We start from the raw sequence: 16055 nt of genomic DNA, 5'->3' as shown, positions 1-16055 counted from the left end.
GAAGATCATCAACTTTTTAGCTTGAGTGACAAAGGATACCTTTGATTCCCTTCATCCTTACTACAGGTGAGTTATTCTCATTCCAATGTCAAGAGAGTAACCTGGTGCTCCTTTGTAACCTTTCTAACTTATGCTTGTTTACACCTTGAGGAAGGAACTAATACTTCCAAAAGCTAGAATTAATGCTTTCACTTCTATACTTGTCTATAGGCAGTACTAGAAATTTACCTGCTGGAGGTAAGTAATGACCACCCATTCTATCTCTCTGTTATTTTACAGGTTTCTCAACTGAATTTTCCTTTTGGTGCAATTAAAGGGCAATTACTCTTATAATATTAGAGTATTTTGAAAATAATAGTCATTTTAAAATCCTTCCTCTTGAGTTAGATAGTAGAATCACACACACACACACACACACACACACACACACACACACACATACACAAAAGTAAACATTTAAATCTGTGTATTTTGGGCATGCATCCAGGACAATATTATTTTTCCTTCCAATATTTCAGGAGATAATCATCTTCAAGGCGAACTAGTGATAGAATTAAAAGTAGTTGACAATATTGTGGAGTAATAATTGTTTGTGCCTCAGGGATAAGACAGATGGCAAAGAGAGTGTCCATCATAAATAAAACTTCATGCATCTAAGAACAGAACGTAATAAGCACTGCATCAACAAATCCACAGTGTCTATGAATTGTGTGGCTACTTATTAAAATGGATGGAATATGTTGGAATGCCAGGCAACAAACACACAGAACAATAATTCCTCTGAGAATATAGACATGAACAAATGGTTCTCATGAAGCTGGAAACTCTCATCTTGGTTGTGCAGGTTGTCCTCTAATTGTATTTCCACAGCTTCCTTGACCACTGAATCCCAATAGGATGAGGCTGTGGCCAATATCTTGAATCTCCCATAACCCATGGAATGACCTGTGTAAATGTTCTCATTAAGCTGGAAACTCTCATCTTGGTTATGCAGGTTGTCCTCTAATTGTATTTCCACAGCTTCCTTGACCACTGAATCCCAATAGGATGAGGCTGTGGCCAATATCTTGAATCTCCCATAACCCATGGAATGACCTGTGTAAATACATCTTCAACCACTGTAGATCTGCTGAACTGCAGAAGGTGGTTGTGTTGCTGCTGCTAAATGCACCATTCTTGTACACTGTGTGTTGTTTGTCCTATGTAACTTTTACCACACTGACAAAAGGATTTCATAAATACCCATCTTTTTTGAAAGTAGATTATCTCTCACAGATCCCAGCTACACACCTGCAAGTATAAACTGAACAATAGTGACACATCTGCCTTCTACAGCCCAACAAATCTGCAGAGGTTGAACACTGTATTTCCACTGCCCACTCCAGGATTACAGGATTAATGAGTCTGACAACATTCCATGGAGGTTCAGTGGTCAAGAAAGCTGCGAGAGTACAATTATCAGAAATTTTGCTTGATAAAGATGAGGGTTTCCAGCTTGAAAAATCACAGAAATGATTCATTTTATGTCTGCACTCTCAAAGGAATTATTGTTCTGAGACACCAGTGCCTGGCATTTCAACACATGCCATCCATTCTAATAATCAATAACATAATTTGTAAGCAATGTGGATTTTCTGATTTGGTGTTTGTTATTTTTTATTTATTACATATACAAAGCTTTATCTTTGACTGATGCTCTTGTTGCTGAGTATCTCATTTCTGATGCACATGCATTTACTCCACAGTGTTGTGCCAAGTAGTTTTAATTCTTTCATTAACTTATCAGCCAAAATGTCAGAAAAAATTCTGTTCCAGATTCACTCCCAGAAGAGGATGGAATATTCTATCCACCAGGAATATTTCAGGAAACTGCCACCTCCGTGGTTGTAGGTATCTGAAGATAAGTGGTAGACTGCTATTATTTGTTTCCACTGTTATTTTTCAACTTAAGTATCTGTACTATACATGAATCCTAGAGTGGCAAATGTTAGATGACTACTGGGAGTTGCTGAATCAATAGAAGCTGAATGATATTGAACATACTCACTGATTTCTGGTTCTTACCAACACTGTGTTATCTACATCTACAAAAGCAGAAATGGCACTTGGAGTTAACATTTGCTGCAAAAATTTGGCCTGGCAAAGTCAACATAAATTAGTTACTAAAATGCAACCACATTCAATATTGTTCACTACAGCTGGTAGCGAATGGAAACAAGTGAATACTGGTTGGCAGACATCTGCACCTTGTGACTTCTATTAATTCAGCAACTCCAATTAGCCACCTCATCGAAAATCAATTTACAACATGCATACAATAGTGTAAGTATTTCTCTTCTTCCTTTTTTCAGAAAATCCCAGAAATTTAGCTAATGTTCATTCAGTTTACATTGGGATCTCACGTAATTTCTATTAATTAATTAGTTCAGTCTGTAGTCAGGCAGTCAATCAGTATATTTATGGAATTTGGCATTCAGTTTTGATTAATATTCAGTGAGTGAAATTTGAGACTGCATAATAAACTAAAACTAACTATAAGATTCTACAAATTTTGATGAGAAAAGTTATATTAATTTTTGCAATGAAAAATACATTTACCTTGTGCCTTAGCAAAAGAAACCTATTACAGTAAAACCTTGTTTTATGTTCCCACATTTTACATTTTCCCACTTTTACATCCATTTTTTTCGGTCCCAATAAAAGATGTATTTTCTCAATAAAATACTTTCCGTCATTAACAATTCCATGTTACAACATTTCCCAATTTTAAGGTTTCTTTGACATTATCACAACCTTTAACACTGATTTTCATAAAGATTTTTGCAAAAAGAGCATTATATTCCAGCTCAAATTTAGCCTAGGAACAAAACAAAAATCACAGACTATATGCAAAGTTGTTGATAATGTAACATAGCATTAGTGTGGAAGCAAGATTTCCATTGTCAGCGGGTTGGATCATGGCCACCTACATTATAGGTTCGCAGTGTTTGGAAGGGTGAGAAAGTATACTGAGTCACTGCCTGAATAATAATCACAGTCTGACAATAGTGACTCTACTAGCAACCTGCCATCTGCTCATCCTGTTCTCTGTTTACGAAGACTGTCAACTTTAGTGTTTTAACAAACATTGTGTTACAATTTTTATTTTTCATAATTTTATAATGATTGTTAATATAAGTCTCACATTAGAACATTAGTATCTTTTTAATGTGGTTTTATGAAAGAGTAGAGCTAATTGCTATTAGAAAGAAACAGAAGCAATTAATTATTTCAGTTTTTTTTTTAAATGGGCAAAATTTAAATTGTTTTAATTTCATATTATGAACAATGTTAAGACAATAACAGTAATTGTAATTCATTCCTTTTTGCTTGTTGTGTTTCATATGCTTTCCTCTATGTTACTTTTTTGTTTGGTCAGTCCGCTGAAAAGTGCAAAAAGGGATTTTTGCTGTATGTCACAAAAATCTGCTTAGAAAAGCTTAATAACTGTTTTAACAAGAGAATGTTGGCAGTTCAAATCAGAAGGAATTTAGAACTGATGGTTGTAGTAGAGGGACAGTCCCTATCTACATAGTTGACAGGGGCAGGATAACAAGAGGAGAGAAGGGATCAAGGGAGGTTTCATTTGGCTCGAAATCCTCTTGGCTATACAGGTGGTTCTCTGCATTCTGGCAGGTTTAATATTTCCTGTCTTCCTCCCTCCCTGTCACCTCTCTCCTATGTGCAAAATAGCCCCTGCCTTTCCTCTTCTCAGGAAGGCATACAGAGAGTCTTTTTTCCCTCATTCCATTTGCTAATGGCTTAGGAAAGTAAATGACTGTTAGGGGTACAAGGTATTCTCTGCCATGCACTGTATGGTGGCTTGTGGAGCATGTATGTCAAAGTAGTTGTAGAAGCAGCCTATGTTACTCTGTTCCCTGTAGTAACAACACACACATATAAAAGTTAAGATTCATATACAATCAAGTACAATGCCAGGCCAAATCCAATACAATGCAGAGAGCCCAAGAGCAAAGTCCAGATAACACAAGAAAACACTTTAACAGAAAGATGCTGAGCACACTCCGCTCTGGGATTATATCAGTGAGATTATTTGTCAGTCTCTCTTGGTGGTGCTGTCCATTGGCTGCACATGCTGACACAGAGCTACCTTCAATATTTGAGCATGCCACTGCCTGGCAGCTGGATCTGTGCCGCCGGACACCCATGTAGGCAAGTTGAATTGTGACAGTCTGCACTGGCACCTTGCATCCTGTTGTGGTAACTGTTGCCAAGGCGCCAGTACAATACAAATAGTAACACAGTGTTACCACATCCTTCTTTCCCCTATAGGCAATTCCTTAACACTCCCCCTCTCCCACATTTCTCTTCCTTCACATCCAAAAGATCATTACTTACACTGATTGTATCATGCCACTAGAACCTTTCACTATCAGAATAAGGATGTAAAAGTAATACAGACATACATTAAAATAATAACATAAATAATGATGTATGTTATCCCACACTCTAGTTATTACATACTGTACCTTCCTACATTGCTTCCTATTGTGAAACTCACCTACTGGTCCTGTACCATTCAGACTTGCATGTCGAATGACATCCATTGATACATCAGACCAAAAAATAAGTCCTTTATGGTAGTGATAGTCAACAGCAATTGCATTGTGTAGGCCTTTCAACACTGCTGTGAACTTAGCATTGTTGAGACTAACCTGTAAGAAGAAACACATTTTTAACGATAGCACAAAATGTTGAATTTTGTTACTGTAGTACAATAATGAGAAGAAATTTTTTTAATGTTCTTGTCACTAACACAGTTCAGAATAAAGACATAAAGAAATGGAGAGAGAAGACATCATTACTTGCTTTAGGCAGAGAACAACAGGTATTGTACTCCATGCAAGTCAGTTACTTGAGACACAACTATAAGGATAATACATTTTTTGCTCTGGTGACAGTTTAGGTGTCATACTAAACAATGCACCAGTGACTATAGCTGGTATGGGAAAATCAATAGAATATCAAAGAAAGTGTGATGTAGGACCTACAATGAACTGAGGAGTGAGCAAATGTTATGGCATGGGATTCATATGAGAGTGATTATTTAGCTTCTCAAAGAGTTTTTGTTGACAGAATAGTCCATGTGTGCAACTGTCAAAGTACGTACTTTGCCCCACGGCAGTACATTTGTGGATTGTTCTGTCAGAAGCAAAGTAGTTCTTGTACAAAAGAAAGACAGTCATCATACAGATGCCAATATCATTGTGAAGCTGTGGAAGTAAGGCAATGGAAAATACTAAAGGTGTGTGGCCAAGGGATGTTAGTATTTAGGATGGAATCAAGTGTATATATCTACATGTGCACTCTGCAAAGCACTGTCAAGTGCATGGCAGAGGAAGCTTAGCATTGCACCAAATGTTTATGTTTCTTCCCACTAGAACAGCATATGGAATGTGGAAAGAATAACTGTTTTTAACCTGTGCACACTGTAATTACCATAATCTTGACTTTGTGGTTCCAATTTCTGGGGACTGAAAGTATACCTCTAGATTCTTCTCCTAATACTGGTTCTTGCAATTTTGTAAGTAGTCTTTCGTGAGATAAGTGATGCCTATCTTTGAGCATCTAGCAATTCAAATATTCAGCATTTTTGTGACACTCCCCATTAGTCAAACAAAAATGTGGCCATTCATGCTGCATTTCCTTGTACATGTTTAATATCCCTTGTTAGTCTTGTTGCCAAGTGGCCTATGGCTAGCCATTACTGGAACACGTGCAAGGCAACTCACCGAGACAGTGCAGACATGGCCCATGTGCATAGCTGCCTCCATGATAACATAGAAATAACCTGCCTGTGTACCCACATCAAACAGCTGCACAACAGTAATGCACTAACCATGCTATGTCACGCCATCATTGACTTGTTGACGATGGCCATACCCCTACACTGCCAGTGTTTTATATGCACACACTTGGCAACTTGGCAGTCTCGTCTTGGAGTTCAAAATTGCTGATACTCAACACCACATCATTTGGTTCACCCTCATGTGGATTATCAACTACACCTGGATCTGGACTATTCAGGGACTTCTACTACTCAGCACTCAAGCCATATGGTTCACCCAAGGACTTTGTTGATCGTCATTCCAATGCTAGTGCTAGGTCAGTTACTGCAGGGCTGTATTGACCTACTTTTCTGTCTTTAATGGATGAGGAATAAACCTTGTTGATAATTCACACCTTCTGTTATTTATTGTTCCACCATCTCAGATACAACAAATTAGTGGTAACAGAGGCTGGTTGTTGTGATGGTTTCCATTTTCTGCCATGATGACACATCCTTGCTTTCCAGATCTGTGTCTAATCCCCTTTGACAGGGGATCATGATACAATTTTTTCTTTTTAGTTTTTCATCATGGCTGCCACCCTACAGGAGGAATCTGTGTCATTAAATGAATGTCTTAATTTTCAGTTGATGCAGTTTGCTCAACTGATGGACAAGGAGTCATTGCTTTTGTAAGACCAATAGTTTCTGCAGCAAGCCCTGCTTCAATGCATGACTCAGGCTGATGACAACAGCAACAGACACCAATCAGCTCTGCCATTTCAAAGTCCAACATGGTCACAGAGGAGTGGGTCAAATGCAAACTGCAGCAGTTTCCAACATTTTACAGCCAACAACATTTTGGGTGATGTTCCTTTCTTGTGTTGGTGTGGACATCTTGCACATTTGCATTAAGCTTTTCCCCCTTACTGAGCCTGAATCACTCAATTTCCTGCAGGTCACTGCCACTCTTGGCAAGTATTTAGACTCTCAGGTGGTGATAGCTGCTGCATGATATAAGTTCTCCTGAACAAAGTGCCAACCTACCCAGACCTATCAGTAGTGGCTTAGGCCCCATTTGGCATGACCTGCATCTGCAAATTTGTGTGTCCCTTCAGTAAACTGCACATGGACATCAAGTTGTGGGACACTACTGTTTAAAATGCTATTGATTCCCAACTTCGGGTGGAAGTCCTCAAACAATCAGACCGATAGCTTGAGGATGTTATTTACATAACTGAGGCACAGAATTGTTTGAACAGCACAGAGCTGGAAATGTTGCCACCTGTGGTGGTTGTTCTTGACACCCATTGGACTTGTCCAGTGAACCTGGCTGCTCCTCACCAACTGTTTTTTGACTAGCTCTGATTAGCCACCTCATGGCAAGGAATTCACATCTATTTCATACGGTCATTTTGAGGTTTGTGATGGCTTATTGTGGTGGATGTTTTAATCAAATTTACTTTTATTGTCCTTCCACATTCCGCAACATCGGCCAGCACAATTCAGTCTCTAGCAACTATATTCTGCCAAGAAGGATTACGAACTATTGTTGTATCTGACAATGGCCCACAACTGAATTCAACAGACTTCATGTTTTTCTGCAAGGCAGATGGCATCACCCTCGTCAGATCAGCACTTTTCTCACCACTATCTAACAGTGAAGCAGAACGATTTGTGCATACCTTCAAGGTGTAGATATTGAAGTTAAGACAGCCCCACTCCAAAGAAAATACTCTGCTTCTATTCTGTATGATGCATCAGGGAGATAAGTTGCTGGCTGAACTTCTGAATGGCAGGTCTCTCTACGTTGCATCTCCTCCATCCTCCTCAGTCCACGGATACTCCTCTTGCTCCATCAAAATTCCAGGTCTGTGCCAAGGCATATTTCAGGTTCTTTAACAGTGGTCATTCCTGGGAGCCTGGGATTACAGTCAAATCTGTTAGCAGAGCAACCTATGTCATTTGGGTTGGGTTGGGACACCATCATCACAGACATTAGAATCAGATATGCCCTCATACTGTTTCTGAGACTGGTCAGGTCTTACTGTTCCAAAGACTGTGCAAGCAGACAGTTTCTCCCATGGCAGTTATCAAAGACAGGTTTCGTACCAGCAGCCTGGCGCTACCAGCAGGATTCTCTAGTCATGGCCACTGTTACGGCAGCCTTCGGAACCTGGATCACCTCTTTCACAGCACCACTCCCTCCATCACTGCAGCCCCATCCATCACAGCACCTAGTGTTGCAACCCATGGTGCCACCACTGCTGCAGCAGCCATCACAGACGGCGTGCCTCCTGATGCCCCAGGAACAGTCGCCATCCTAATTGCTGTCATTACTGAGGCACCCATGGACCTGGATTCACCTATGCCACATCATGATTGGCAAGAGTCGCATTCTGCCTCAAGTTTTTCTTCCAGTTTTTCCAGGGCCCATGGAGCAAATGCTGGAATGCCAATTGGACATGTCTGCACCCAGCTCTTGGTCTGACCTTATCAACCTGCTGGATGCCTCCACTGTCGCCGTGGCCCCTCACAGCATGCCACCACACTGAGGAATTTTTTTTTTTTGGGGGGGGGGGGGGGGGAGGGGAAGGGAAGCAGTGGGGTATCACCAATGCCTACATTACAACGCCTGCTGCCCAGCAACTGCAGGTCACATTTCACACAGCTTATGGCCAGCAATTCACAGCTCATACATATCACCATCCAGCTGGACAGTGCAGATGCGGACCATTCATGTAGCTGCCTCTGTGGTAATGCAGCAACACCCTTGTGGCTTACCCAGAGCAAACAGTTGCACGACAGTATTGCACCAACCATGCTGTGCCATGCCATCACAGACTCATTGATGGCAGGCATATCTTTACAACGTCAGGGCTTTATAAGCACACGTGGCACCTCACTCGGCAATATCAAATGCCACATCATTTGGTCACCCTTATCTGGATTACTGCCTATGCCTGGAACGGGATGCTACAGGGACTTCTACTACTCAGCACTTAAGTCATTGGCTTAATCCAGTGCCGGCACTAGCTCAGATATTGAAGTGTTGTATTATTCTGTCTTTCTGCCTTAACTTATAGAGGCATAAACCTCATTTGGTATTCCTTCATTCATATATATAACAGTCAATGAAATGAAGTCTGCCACCTGCCTTACCTATGACTGAGCCTATGTGAGGATTGCATTTCACATCCCTTCAAATTGTAACACAGAGGTATTTGTACGAGAGACTGATTTGAATTGTGATTCATTGATGTTGTGGTCATAGAATACTAAATATCTGCATTTTTTGAAGAGTAAAATATTGTATTTCTGTACATTTAAAACATGCTGCCAATCTTTTCACAATTTTGAAGCTAATGGAGATCTGACTAGGTATTTGTGCACCTTTTTTAAATATAGTGTTTCATTATACATAACTGTCATCTGCAAAAAGCCTGAAGGTACTATTAATACTGTCTGCTCAACACACACATATAAATGAATAGATCCTTAACAACCATATGGGCCAAACACTGAGCAGCAGCTCTAAGCAAAGGCAGAAAATGTTTCAGCTTTCAGATGAAGTCTTTCAGTTGAGATAATAAAACATATACAGCCACTGTTGTCTCTCAGTGCTGCTACCTGACAAATTCAGTAGCAAATGGGGTAAAGATGTGTGGCACAGAAATGACAATGCATGAAGTGGAAAGAGAGGTAGTTTTCATACTATGGATACCCCACCTTTCATTGATATTCTCAATTTTCTCTATACATTTTTTCCATAAGTCATCTAACTTGGCCCTGCACATACATTTTTGGTACATCCTAAAACAATCTCTACTAACCTCCATCCTGCACTAGACTGCTCAATTTTTTTGTGTTTATTACATGCCAGTCTGCTTCTCAGCCTTTGCCCTCTGCGGTGAGCAGCAGTGCATTATCATACACAAGTTATAGTTCATATTTCAGAATCTTTCTGGGTTTCATTGTACAGTGTTCAGTCTTCAACAGACTGGCCTCTGAATTGAAATTATATACACAACAATTTTATTTCTCTTTGTATTGTAAGCTATTTAGGTTTACCAAATATATTGTGCTGTACTGATTTCAGCCTACTTAATATATAAGGGAATCTCAAGTATGATACTTGTTTAATGGAATCCATGTGCAATGTTTGAAGCAAATTCATGTATTGCCCTCTCAACAGAAAGCAAGATTTCCCTGTTTTTAATTTCCTATGGTTATTTAATGATTTTCTGACAAAACAACTTTAAAAATTGAGAGTGTGTGTACTATAGAAAACCTTTATTTACAAACCAAGACATAAAACAATAAAATTTTAAAAGCATTCACAGGAGGTGCGTGCTGCATTCTTAGCCATCAAGATGGGAAATTCTACAAACACCTAAATTTCTTTTAGAAAGTATACATATTTTTTCCATTTCTATCAAATAATTATCTGCAGAACTTACCTGTCTAATGTCAACTCTATTGGCAAACAATAACGTTGGTGCAGCACCCATAGCCTTGCATGTTCGGCCATCAGGGCGCAATATGTAGCCAGTCATGCAGCCACATGTAAATGACCCTATAGTATTATTACATGTTTGACTACAGACAGGATCTGTTTCAAAGAGGCACTCGTTAATGTCATGACAACTGTGGAAGAAAGAATTCACATTTTTAGCATTGGGAGTATTTTCATTTCTTTAGCTTTGCTATATAGATGTACACTGTCATTACATAACAAAAATGGAAATTCCTGGGTGCAGAAATATGTAAAATAAGGAAAAGGCAACCACTCTCCTATAGTAGACTAGTGTGTGAAGCATAGAAACATGGAACAGAAAACAGCATTCACACTAGCTTTCAAGCTCTTGCTCTTTTTTTTTTTTTTAATAAAAGTACACACATTCACACACACAACCACACATATACCCAAACACATACTCCTGTGGCCATGGTGAGACCGACTATTGATTATCGTTTATTGAAAGCAGTTGCTTGAGCTGATAGAGGATGGGAGGATATAGGGAAGGATGCAAGGAGGTGTAGTGGGACAGATGGCTGCACAATAAGATGAAAGATACACAGGGAACAGAGCAAAAAAACATATAGAAAGAGGAAGTAACCCTTCTTGCTCGACCCTCCATACTTCTTTCATCTCATTGTGCATCTGTGGAGCCTCTTCCCCACTATACCCTCCTTGTGTCCTCCCCTACCCCCTCCCCACCTCCAACAGCTTAGACAATTGCTTTCAATAATCAGTACTCAATAACAAGTTTCACAGTGGCCACAGGAATGTGTGGTAGGGTGCTGTGAACTGTGTGTGTGTGTGTGTGTGTGTGTGTGTGTGTGTGTGTGTGTGTGTGTGTGTGTGTGTGTGTGTATGGGTGTACTTTTACTAGAAAAAGAGTGAGAGATATAAAGCTAGTATGAAAACAATTACTTGTTAGTGGTTCGATGCTTCACAGATCAATCCACTGCAGGTGAGTGGTTGCCTTTCCAATATTTTACACACTGTCATTACAGGTATGTAAAAAGAGTAACACTCTACAATAATTATAAATGAAATTTTTTTATAAGTAATAACTCAGCTTGTGAACATTATTGGGTCATTGTTCTAGTAAGCATTATAGTTTGAAGCAACTTCAGTTGTTGTGTTAACTTAAAAGCATTTTGGCACTATTTGTAGCGGCCAAGAAGTATTAAGTTTGCTGCTAGTCATTTCCATATATCTCTCCATATGCTCCTTAGTATTTGATCAGTCTGCATGCAATGACTCCAGGGGACTGTTGAAGGCAGATGCAATCAGTTGTAGTGTGATACATCAGTAAACTATTAATTATACTGTACGATGAAGGTTGCAAGTAATCAGCCAAATGTTTTTGATTGTGCAAGGTGAGCTATTTGATACAAAGGAGGTTACAGTTTATACCCTTGTGTAGATCAGCTGCAGAAGGACAAATCAAGAAAGTGGTCACGGCCTGCTAAGGAACTTATATTGATATTCACCTGATATGACTTAGGGAAACCATGGAAAATTTAAACCACAATGACTGAATAGGTATTTGAGCCCCACTCTTGCAGAATATAAGTCATCTGTATTTACCACAGAGTCACCTAACTCTGTAATGTACACAGCTTAACGTAGGTCAAAGTTCTGCCACTAATGAGCATGATGAGAGCAGCAACAATCACGAAGCAAATCGGACAGTTGCCCATCTGAATACAAATGTGCATCAACGTCTAAATTTTCATGTGTTCTGCTTACGATGAAGCAGAAATTAGTTCATGTATCACTGTCATTTTGCCCTTTCACATTCTGTTTCTGGATGCAATTTTGTGTCACTGTTCCATGTTATGTCACTCAGGATATTAAACTATTAATCAAACGTTGATCAGTCTCTCTATATGTTTATTTGGAATAACTTACATATGTCTATGATGAGGATCAACTGTCAGTCACTGCACCAAGAGTTCATCGCTGCAGCTTTTTCCGTGTTTTGGTGCAAACTTCTGGTGTCCTGTCTCTTTCCTATATACGAGAATCGCCACAAGAGGTCAGCACTAGCACAACGAGTTGTTTATATGATATTAATTGGACTGCTGCCGGTAAACATGTGCCATGTCAGGGCTCTTGGAAGAGAGCTGTGGCAGTGACGTGGCTCTATTGTTGTTCCAGCAAAGTGATTTGTGAAGATGGAAAAAATTGAGATTCGAACAGAGATTAAGTACTTTGTAAGGAAAGGTATGAAAGCAAAGGACTTTCATGCCAATTTCCAGAATACACCGGGGGACTGGTCTTTCATATTCAACTGTTGCCAAATGGACAAATGAATTTAAATTTGGTCGGGAGAGCTTAGATGAAGATCCACACAGTGGTCAGCTAAGATGTGTCACTTCTCCAGAATCATTGCAAAAGTGCACAAAATGGTCATGAAGGATCGCCGATTGAAAGTGCATGAAATTGCTCATGTCTGCCAGATGTCATCCAAAAGGGTATATTACATTTTAACTGAAGAATTAGAAATGAAAAAATTATCTGCAAGATGGGTGCTGCGACTCTTGACACGGACAAAAAATGCACGTGCCATCACCATGGCAAAATTATGTGACTAAGGTATGAATTGTTGCCACACCCTTATTAACCTGATATGGCTCTGTCAGACTTTCATCTCTTCCCAAAACTGAAAATTTTTCTTGGTGGACAAAGATTCACTTCAAACGAAGAATTGATAGCCAGAGTTGACAACTACTTTGCAGGCCTGGAGGAAATTCATTTATGAGATGGGATCAAGGCACTGGAACATCTTTGGAACAAGTGCATTATCTACAAGGAGACTACATTGAAAAATAAAAAGAGTTTCAGTGATGTAAGTACTTTTTTTTCTATTTCATTCCGAGAACTTTTCAAACCACCCTCATACAACAGCATAATCCACAAACAGCCTCATGGATTCAAATGAATGAACAGTGTCTGGTGCAATTATGTAATTGTTTTATTAATTCCAACTGCACATTTAATTCAGTTGGCACATAATCAGAACAGAACAATAAGAAAATAATTACAACTCAAACATGTCAACCTAGCAAGTACTGGATCTAATATTGCTACAAGGTGAGTAAATATAAAAAAACTTTAAAAACTTACTTGGTTGAATTCTGAAAGCATTAAGTATGGGGCCCTGTTGTCTTGTAAAACAGCAGTGGAAAGCACGCTTCCTATTGTCATGAACTACAAGTTAACATAGGGGAATCCTACAAAGAGGTAAAAAGATAAGTAGCAAAAACATTGAGCATAACAGATTGGTGATGGATGGGGAAAGGGGGGGGGGGGGGGGGTCAGATAAAATATAAACGTAATAGGAAAGAGATGTCATGCAATTAAAACTCACCATAGCAGAAGGAAGAGCTGGTGCACCAGTAGGTACTTGTTTACAACAATCATGCTGATTGGGGTGGTCCTGCAGTGCCCTCACCAACCATAAACACAAAAATAGTGTAGTAAGGTTATGGAATAGGAACTGCATGAATTGAGTGCTGGCCAGGTGATGGTGCTGGAGCAGTTGGAATTTCAATTAAGTGCAGGGGTATGGGGAGGGAAGGGGAGGAGGAGGTGGGGAGGAGGGAAAAGGGGAGACAGTTAAATATATGGGAACCTTATGTATTAATGTGGAAGAACAGGCAACGGGGAGTGTGGGCAGAGGTAAATGGGAAGTGGTGTGATGTGAACTTCATGTAAGATATAGGTAATGTTATAATAACAGAAATCAAACATGGAAAATCCAGGATGAAATGTAACAATATTATCAGAAGAAAAGTTGCTACTGTGGATTCAGTTCTCTGGGACTGCAGACATGTGTGCAAGTTGTGTTTGCGTGAGTGTGTGCGTGCATGTGTGTATGTGTGTCTACTGCTGACAAAGGCCTTAATGGCTGAAGGCTATAATTATGTGAATCTTTTTGTTGTGCCTATCGTGATTCAGCATCTCTGCTATATGGTGCGTAGCAACTTTCCTTCTCTGGTATTGTTACATTCCATCCTGGATTTTCGATTGTTTGATTTCCTTCTCATAATATTGTTATAATGACAGAAAGGGATATTTGTCATATTGTTACAGGAAAATTTTGATCTGGGACAAATGGAAAGAAAAGTGTTATAAGCATTCATAGGAAAGACAGGAGGAGAGGAATTGGTTTTAATAAGGAAGCAGGATAAGAGGGCAGATAGTGGGGTGGGTGATAGAGATGGAGGGGGAGGCAGGAACATTTCATTCATCTTTCATCCAAAATGGAATTTTCATGCCCTTCCCTCCCATTCTACCACCCCTTTCCTCCCCCTTATCCTATTTCCTTATTAAAACCAATTTCCTCCTTCCGCCATACCCCTTCCTACCTTTTCTACCAATACTTTTTGGCATATTTCTTTCCATTCTTTTCCTCTAACAGTATGACAAATTTCCCTTCCTGTTATAATTATATTACCCTCTATCTTACATAACCTCACATCACACCATTTTCCCTTTACCTCTGCCCCTCCTTCCCTTTGCCCATTCTTCCATATTAGATATATGGAGTTTCCATTGTTTGATACTTGAGATTCCCATTTTCCCTTTACCTCCTCCTACACCTTTCCTCCCTTTCCCTCCTCATTCCCCTGTACCTTATTTAATTCCCGATTCAGAACCATCACCTGACTGGCCCTCAACTGACACAGTTCGTATTTCGTAAACTTGCTACACCATTTATATGTTTATGGTTGGTGAGGGCATTGCAGTTCCACGCCATTCAGTTTGTTCAATGTAAACATGTATCAACCACTGCACCTGACTCTCGCTTCTGCTATGGCGAGTTTTAATTACATGACATCGCTTTCTTAATTACCTTTATATTTTATCCGTCACTCCCCCACCCCCTCCCAACTTGTTATGCTCAATGTTTTCACTATTTACCTTCTTACCTTTTTTATGGTACCCCTGCATTAACTTGTAGTTCCTGTCAAGCGTGTTTTTTACCACTATTTTACATTACAACCGAGGCCCCATATTTAACGTATTCAACATTAAACCAAGAAGTTTTTAAAGTGTTCTAAATTTACTCATCTTTTAGCAATATTAGATCTGCTGATCACTAGTTTCATGTGTTTGAGCTGTAATTATTTTCTTGTTGTTCCACCCTGATGGTGCGCTAACTGAGTGAAGTGTGTAATTGGAATTAATAAAATAGTTACATAATAGCAACGGAGAATATTCACTCATCTGAATCATTATCTACTACGGCTGCAGCTGCCATAATGGAATGGAATGGAATACACAGTCTCATGGAGGTTCCTATGATACACACCAGAGCATTTATATTTATACAGTGAATAGCAATGACATTATAACACTCCTTTCACATATGAAGATTTTTCCCAAATAAAGATGTCATTTCATCTACTAGAAAGTTCTCCAATGAATTACAAAGGTTGTCTGTTATTCCATTTTGTTCAACAGAAAACAATGAAGAACTGTACTTAATGCCCACTGAAAGTCAACAAAAATGGTATCAACCTGGACACTGCTATCTACTGCATCCTGAATGTCTGGATGTTAAAAACGAACAGACTGAACCAAGACTAACATGAGTGCTATTTGTAGAAACCATACTGACTCTTACAGAACCAATGTTTTGGTCTCCAAGGTGGTCATAATAAATGAGTATTTAACACAGTAAATTCCACAGTTTTACAATAGACT

The 16055-nt window shown here is 39.4% G+C and overlaps 1 protein-coding gene across 1 annotated transcript in view; it reads right to left on the bottom strand.

Annotated features, from left to right (window-relative positions):
• The window catches only part of LOC126176416 (low-density lipoprotein receptor-related protein 4), a 646448-nt gene that overhangs the window by 206076 nt on the left and 424317 nt on the right, over window positions 1–16055 (bottom strand). Inside the window, exons 10-11 of the mRNA XM_049923573.1 lie at window positions 10288–10474; window positions 4562–4715 (exon numbers count right to left, since the gene is read on the bottom strand). Of these exons, the coding sequence (XP_049779530.1) occupies window positions 4562–4715; window positions 10288–10474 (341 nt within the window). The remainder of the gene's footprint in view (window positions 1–4561; window positions 4716–10287; window positions 10475–16055) is intronic.

Source organism: Schistocerca cancellata, chromosome 3 (assembly GCF_023864275.1).
Source record: "Schistocerca cancellata isolate TAMUIC-IGC-003103 chromosome 3, iqSchCanc2.1, whole genome shotgun sequence".
NCBI lineage: Eukaryota > Metazoa > Arthropoda > Insecta > Orthoptera > Acrididae > Schistocerca > Schistocerca cancellata.
This window is presented reverse-complemented; position numbering and strand designations above follow the sequence as displayed.